The 7,375-nt window shown below is 34.9% G+C and overlaps 1 protein-coding gene across 1 annotated transcript; it reads left to right on the forward strand.

The window, feature by feature from the left end:
* Positions 1 to 1,707: 1,707 nt before the first annotated feature.
* Positions 1,708 to 6,647, forward strand: yod1 (YOD1 deubiquitinase). Its single transcript, XM_005802187.2, has 3 exons — positions 1,708 to 1,779; positions 2,942 to 3,154; positions 4,066 to 6,647. Exons 2-3 carry the CDS (start codon positions 2,947 to 2,949, stop codon positions 4,758 to 4,760), a joined length of 903 nt encoding a protein of 300 aa, XP_005802244.1. The 5' UTR covers positions 1,708 to 1,779; positions 2,942 to 2,946; the 3' UTR covers positions 4,761 to 6,647.
* The last annotated feature ends 728 nt before the right edge of the window (positions 6,648 to 7,375 follow it).

Consider the following 7,375-nt stretch of genomic DNA (forward strand, 5'->3'; position numbering starts at 1 on the left):
AAAATTAATACTGATCCGGTGATCAGTATGATCAGCATGCAGCCCAATACACATCAAATTGTGATGCATCGTTCTCTGACACATTTCTAACAGAACTAGTATTCATTTCGTAAACAGTTTGAGCTAGAGTAGCTTGTCGCATCACCGAGCCATACTTGCCAATGATCTTGTTGCCAACTTTGAGGACAAAATGTTTCCTTCCTGCTTAATATTTTCCACCCACAAACAGCTGCAGTGATTAAGAAGGAATCAATACCATTTTCACCACTTATTTGCCTTAATGCCTGAAAACTGTATTTATCTGTCAGAAATCAAATTTGAGACCCATATCTGTGATGCCATTGGGAATTGTAGCAGATAAAAAGATTAAGCCTAAAAATGGACATGTTTGCCATTTGTGTTCATGATATATTGCTGATTCATATTTTAAAAAACAGAAAAACATTTAGAATTTTACAAGAGACTGTTTTTATTATTACCTTTGTAATCAAAGGTAGAATACCTAAAAATTGTACTCAAGTAACCACTAAAAGTAAACTTAACTTGACTTAAGTACTGCGTAACTCATGATCTGATTTAATATTTTACAATACGTCATCAGACACATTATAAAATGTGTCTGATGACATCTGGTATTGTAAAGATTAAAATGAAAAACAAACCATAAAATAAAATTATACAAATAACACAATTACAAAATAATTAATTAAGGCAAAAGAAGCATTTCCAAATTATTATTTTTCAATAAAAAAAGTTAAGAGACCAATTCTTACAGTAGGTAATGCATATATATGTAAAACATTATGTAGTGCTTGGAATATCTTTTTGACCTACAGTTGTCTCAACAAGTTCTGTAGATAGAAAATAACAATAGAACAGCAAAGCTTTTGTACAAGCAAGCAGTCTCTGTCTGTGTCTCATGTATTTTTAGTTAAAAAAAAATATATATATATATATATATATATATATATATATATATATGTTTATTCTTCATTCCATAAAGTTATTTGCACTGGATATTCAGAAATTTCATTCAAGTAAGATTGGTGATACCTTATAAATATAATTAGAATTTTTCCAAAACATTATTCAAACAAATTTTCCTCCAATTTGCAATAACCAGAAATGTGTTCTATGTTGAGCACTGTGCTCAGTCAAGTCTTTTTATAGGGGATAAACATAGTGGTTTTCTGAAATGAAATCCCCACTCAGGGAGTGTATTTTTAAATATGTGCACATAATTTTTTTAACTAATCATAAATTGTTGTTTTTTAAATAAAAACAATTCCAAATATTTTGAATTTAGTTCCCAAACTCAAAAAACACGACATTTTGCATATCTAGTGTTAATATCGAGTCGAAAATATGTAAATAAATAAATATATATATTCTGGATACCCTTAAAGCGTGAAAGAAACCTATAAAAAATTGTCTGTATTTTTTCCTCACAGTATGACATGAAGTTAGACTAAACATGTCCTATTTTAAGAACCAGAAATTGTAATGTCAAAATTACTTAATTTTGAGAATTGTTTTTCTTTTACTACAAATTTTTAGGTTCCCGTAGACAAGACTACTAATCTTTAAACAATATAACACATAAACATGAATACAAACTTTGAAAGCAATAACACCCAAAAATAAAAAGCAAAAACTGTATAGTTGTGAAGAAAAAAGAAAAGTACTGGTTTGATTGTTTTCACTTAGAGCTCAGCTGACGTCACTTCCTTTCGCTTTACGTGTTTTGTCTAAGGCAGGCAGGGTAGAAGTCAACGTCAGGTAAGAAAACAACAACAGACTTTGCTGTTTCTGAAAGTTTAACGTACCGTGTAACATTTCAGAGTTGCCAAATGATTGGTGTATTAATCAGGTAAACGATATGGAAAGCTTAGACTCGAACTGTTTTGTGAGCGTAGATAGGTTGACGGCTAACTTAGCCTGCTAATGTTAGCAACACAATTAACGTCATGGTTAGCCAGGGTAAACATCTCTCAGACGGGTGTTTCTTTCATTTATCTCCTCAAACTGTTTGAACACATTGTCGTTAAAATCTGTATTTTACAAGTTTATGGTATAAAAATCTAAATTTGGCGGTTTGGTGCTGTATTATTAGATTAGCCCGCTGTATTTAGGATCGTGATAATGAATGAAGTCGTTAACTGGAACAAAGAAGCCAAAACAAAGCAGTGGAGCAGTCGCGTGTTTACTCTCCTACTGGTCAGCAGTTCTGTTGTCTTTCTAGACCTGTGCCGCTTTGTTTAAAAAGTTAAATCACGGGTTACAGTGGGTTAGCCGTGTCCTGGTTATGATAGCTTCCTGCTGAGTACACGTTATATCATGACTGAATCATAACAGGATCCATTGGAGGTAATTCAGAGAATACAGGCTCAGGATTTCTCCTATCAGTTAAATCTAAAAAATCCCTGTTAATAATTATAAAATGGACTTTAGTTCAACACAATCAGCATGACTTCACTGGAAGGGAGGGACTCCCAGAGCTTTGCCCGGACTGTTCTAAATGTTAGTAATAAACTCAGAAATAAAATGTTAACTGTGTTAAATGTCAAGACATCTGTATTTCTTTTTACAAGCATTTTATTTTGGGTTAAAATGAATGATCTACCTCATACTGTTTCAGTATTATGCAATAATAAAGACAGAAGAAGTAGAAAAAAACTTACTTGGAAAAAAACTTGGATTTGTTAAACAAACTGTAACAAATCCACCAGATTAGATGTTGGACCTGAATAAATAGAAAAAATCTCTCAAAGACAACTATAATAGCCCAACATGTTGATCACACTAGTCTTGTGGATATTCAGTTTAATTGTAAAATTAATTAAATTCATGCTTTTCTTCTTATTTGTGGCTGTGGATGAGTATATCCATAGGTTTTGAGAGATATTTAACACAAAGATTTGACATTGCATACTTTTTGCAGGCGAGATGTTGCGGCTTCGCTGTAAGACCAAAAACGGGAGCCACATAATGCAAGGTTTGACTCACCAGTCCTGCGTCCAGGAGCTGAAGAGCAAAGTGGAGGAGTTAACAGGGATCCCATGCAATGTGCAGAAAATAATGGTTGGTTACCCGCCATCCAGCCTTGATCTCCGAAATTTAGATGCCCATTTAAAAGATTATCCCATCAAATCAGGTATGTTTCACGCAGGGAAAATATACGGATGACATGCTGTCATTAAATCAAATATTTTAATGCTTTTAAAATACTAACACTGATTCAAAGAGGGTAATTTTTAAGAATCAGGAATATGCAGCAATGCAATGACATCTATATCTATATATGTGTCTTTTATACTCTAAACGTATTAGATAGAATTAGTTTGACAAGCGTGTTTTCCAGCTTCTTTTCCTTCTTTTAATTACGAGAATAAAGTAATACTACTACCAAAAGATAGTTGTAGTAGTATGAGAATAAAGTCATAATATTACCAGAATTAAGTAATAATATTATAGGAACTAAGTACAAATTTTATGAGAATTCCAACATGAAAAATAACAAAAAATTAAAATAAAGAGTACTTAATTACTTTCTATAAAAAATACTTTCTAGATCTACTTCTAGAAATAGAAGAAAGGTCTACACCAACTGAGCTGGTCACGCTGATAACTCTATCGAAGTTTTTTTCTCACTAAAACAACTTTTTGTCGTAATTTTAAGAAAGATGTTTTCTGGTAAAATTGCATCTTTATTCTGCTAATGTTATGACTATGCTTTGGTAATTAAAAAATACTTCCAATTCAGAAAAAGGTCAATTGAAATACAAGCCGCTTTTTGAAAAATATTGTCTGAGATTTGTAATTTTTTATTTATTTTTTTTTTAGAAAAGAAAGCGAGAAAAAAATCAGTTAAAATCAGAAATAGAATCTTGAATGAAAAATATGAGATTTTAATTTTTAGCACTAGATCTAATAGAATAGCAATATTACTTTATTACGAGCTAATGTTGGATACCTTTATCCAATATAATCTTTCTTTGTTCCTTTTCAATCAGTTTGGTAAAAAAAAAAATATCAAGTGTTGGGTTATTGTATCATTCTATACAGGAGACACACTCATTGTTGAGGAGGAGAAGAACAAGTTGAAACCTCAGGATCATCCCATAGTGAAAGCACCCCACTTGGAACTCTCTCCTGTGCTGGCACGTCGAGTCGTCCCAGCAGACAACTCCTGCCTCTTTACTAGTGTGAATTATGTAGTCGAAGGAGGTGTGTATGACCCCGCTTGTGCCCCCGAAATGCGCAGCCTTATAGCTCAGATAGTGTCAAGTGACCCTACAGCTTACTGTGAGGCAGTCCTGGGAAAAACCAACGAGGAGTACTGCGCATGGATAAAACGTGACGACACCTGGGGGGGAGCCATTGAGGTGTCCATCCTGTCCAAGTTTTACCAGTGTGAGATCTGCGTGGTAGACACCCAGACAGTTCGGGTGGATAGATTCGGAGAGGATGCTGGGTACCACAAACGCGTGCTGCTTATCTACGACGGCATCCACTATGACCCTCTGCAAAAAGAGGTTCCCCATTCCGAGACCCCACCTCAGACTATCTTCTCTACCACTGATGACATCATCTTGGCCCAAGCCCTTGAACTGGCGGACGAGGCCCGCCGCAAGCGTCAATTCACTGATGTTAACCGCTTTGCATTGCGCTGCATGGTGTGCCAGACGGGCCTGGTGGGACAAAAGGAGGCCCGTGAGCATGCCAAGGAGACAGGCCACACCAATTTTGGTGAAGTGTGAAAGCTGTATTATCTTCTCTTCCTTTCACAGATACGACCACCTCCAACTCCTTTGCCCTCATGTCTGACAAAGTCTGTTGGCCTGCTTGTGTTATCCTCTACCTCACATTATCCTTTGACATATTTGGAGAATCCTCAGACACTGTGTTAAGCCTCTAATTGGTTCAGTATTACCTTCTAACTGCTGAAAGCTCTTAAGGTCAAAAATGCTACTGTAGTACTCTGTTACTAATCCATCTTGTGGGTCGGTAATGGGTCGTTTCAGATATTTTCAGTGGAGTGAAGTTATATATGCAAACAATTCTTAGGATTTGTTTTGGTCTGCTGAGATCACTCATCTCATTGATGGAACCAATGTGGCTTATGCTTCAAGTTGAAAATGCACCAAATTGCCGCTACTTAAACCGCAACTGACCAAACTTACTTTGTACATGTCTCTGCAAAGGGTTGAGAACAACGACAAAGAATTATTTGTACAGAGACGTGATCTGATTCACTGTTGTCTTAAACACAGCACAGCAAGTATGACTGTTATCCATGTTGGTTCTATAGTATTGTTTTTCTGTTTGCAGACAGATGTCAGAATTTAATTGGTCAGATTATTTGTCTAGCTTCAGATATCTAGATGTTGAGCACAAGTAATGTGTTTTATTGCTAAGATAGAGTCATACATCTGCAAATGTGCTGTTTATGGCATCTGTCTGAATTTATGGAGCAGTTGACATTAAGATTTAATAAACACGTTTTAAATGAAAATATTATATAGCAAAGTGTGTCCAAATTAGCTCAAGTACGTCCTTTTTGTTATTGGCGTGAAGATTGCCATTGACCAGTGATCTTGTTTTGTTTAAAATAACAAAGGTGCTGTAAACTCATTTTACAAAATGTGTAGCTCATGATTTATTTGATTGGTTTAACAGGTTCACAGGAGTTTGTAATTCTGGCTTAAATATCATGCTGTGAAAGTTTTTTGTATTTTTGAACTGCTGCACATTTAAGAGAAAAAAAAACAAATGTATTAAAAGTGTGTAGTTTAACAGTGTGAGAGGTGTGGTCTAGAAATCTTAACTATAAGGTGTGTATGAGATCAGCTTTACTCAGTAATGTTTTTCTTCTTTTTTGCTAATTAACCTTAACTGTTTACTTTCTGATCGAATATTTAAGGGATTTTTGTTGTTCCAATTATGATTTCATTCACTATTAGGTTTAACCCTTTAACTTCTAACGCAACATAAAACTGCACCTGCTTCTGTGTTGATGAGACACTTAAGGTCTTAGTATTTGGTGCATGTTGACTTACGTTTGCCGCTCTTCTACTGTACATTTTGCACAACTGGAGCATGTTCTCACATTTTATGATTAAGTCAGGCATCATTGCTTTGCATGAAATTACACTAATTTAATAACCAGGTCAGAGAAAGTTTATTTGGAGGTAATTTAGTCTTTTGTTTCTTCAGACAGTTCTCGTTGCCCAACATTGCGTTCAACCAGTATTTCTTTTTTACACTTTTGTTATGACAATATTGGTACTGAGTTGTTGCCAAAATGGTAAGTTTGACTGTGGAAGGATTGATTTAATTTAACTTTTTAAACATCAGTGTGGTGGTGATGAGTTGGGTATGATGAAATATAACACAAACTAGAGTTGTATTTTTTATGTGTGTTGTGCATCATTTACATTTTGTAGTTTGTTTAGCAATGATTCTGGGTTAATGAGCATGCATAAGGTAATTAACTTTATGCAAGCTCATTAATGTCTTGTTTGTATTTACCAGGTTTTCATGACTAACAACAACAATGAATGTGGCACACAAAGCACTATGGAATAACTGGGTTTACTTGATTTATTTTTTTTTCCAGTGTTGTCACAAATAAAAGTTATAGCCAAGAGCGTTGTCTTGAGTTTTATTGTATAAACAAACAATTCACAGTCACAGTTGTGGTTTAGGATGCATTAGTCTTGCAGTAGGGCTCCACAGTGACGCCGTTGGTATCATTGTAGCAGTAAGAAGGTCCAGGATTCAACTCCCAGTCTCGGACCTTTCTTCATTAAGGTTGCATGTACTTCATGTGCATGTGTGTGTGTTCTCTCTGGGTACGCCGGTTCCTTCCACAAAAATGACTGTTAGGTTAATTCTCCAAATTGCCATAAGGAGTGTGTGTCTCAGTCAAGAAGAGATTTCTAGTAAAGATTTTCGGTGAGATTTACAAGGCATAGATTGCAGCTAGTGTCAATTTCTTTAAGAGCCATAATACAGATGTATCCAGGTCATGACTTGCAGCTATTTTATCAAGCCACTCCTCAATCAGCCAGTATCTGTTTTAATAACCATTGCATCATTGTATTTGATTGGCCATAAAAATTTGGCTGGGTGAATCCTCATGGAGAAATATTGGGTGACTCAGCCGAGTCACAAATTGATCTGTATTAAAACTTTTCTGTTGGTCAAAGGAGAAACGCTATTAATTGCTTTAGCTGCATGGTCCCCCATATTACCAGAAATAAAAATAAGGAATATTTCACTTACTGTAATGAATCTACACATATGTTGTTTTGGTTTTAATGTTTTAATTAAGCTATTTTGGAAAAAAAAAATTAAAACCTTTTAATATTGT

This window comes from Xiphophorus maculatus, chromosome 20 (assembly GCF_002775205.1).
Source record: "Xiphophorus maculatus strain JP 163 A chromosome 20, X_maculatus-5.0-male, whole genome shotgun sequence".
In the NCBI taxonomy this organism is placed as follows: Eukaryota; Metazoa; Chordata; class Actinopteri; order Cyprinodontiformes; family Poeciliidae; genus Xiphophorus; species Xiphophorus maculatus.

Coding starts and splice junctions, on each gene's coding strand:
- yod1 (XM_005802187.2), top strand. CDS start 2,947: ATGTTGCGGCTTCGCTGTAAGACCAAAAACGGGAGCCACATAATGCAA. Junction 3,155..4,065: donor AGATTATCCCATCAAATCAG/GTATGTTTCACG, acceptor CATTCTATACAG/GAGACACACTCATTGTTGAG.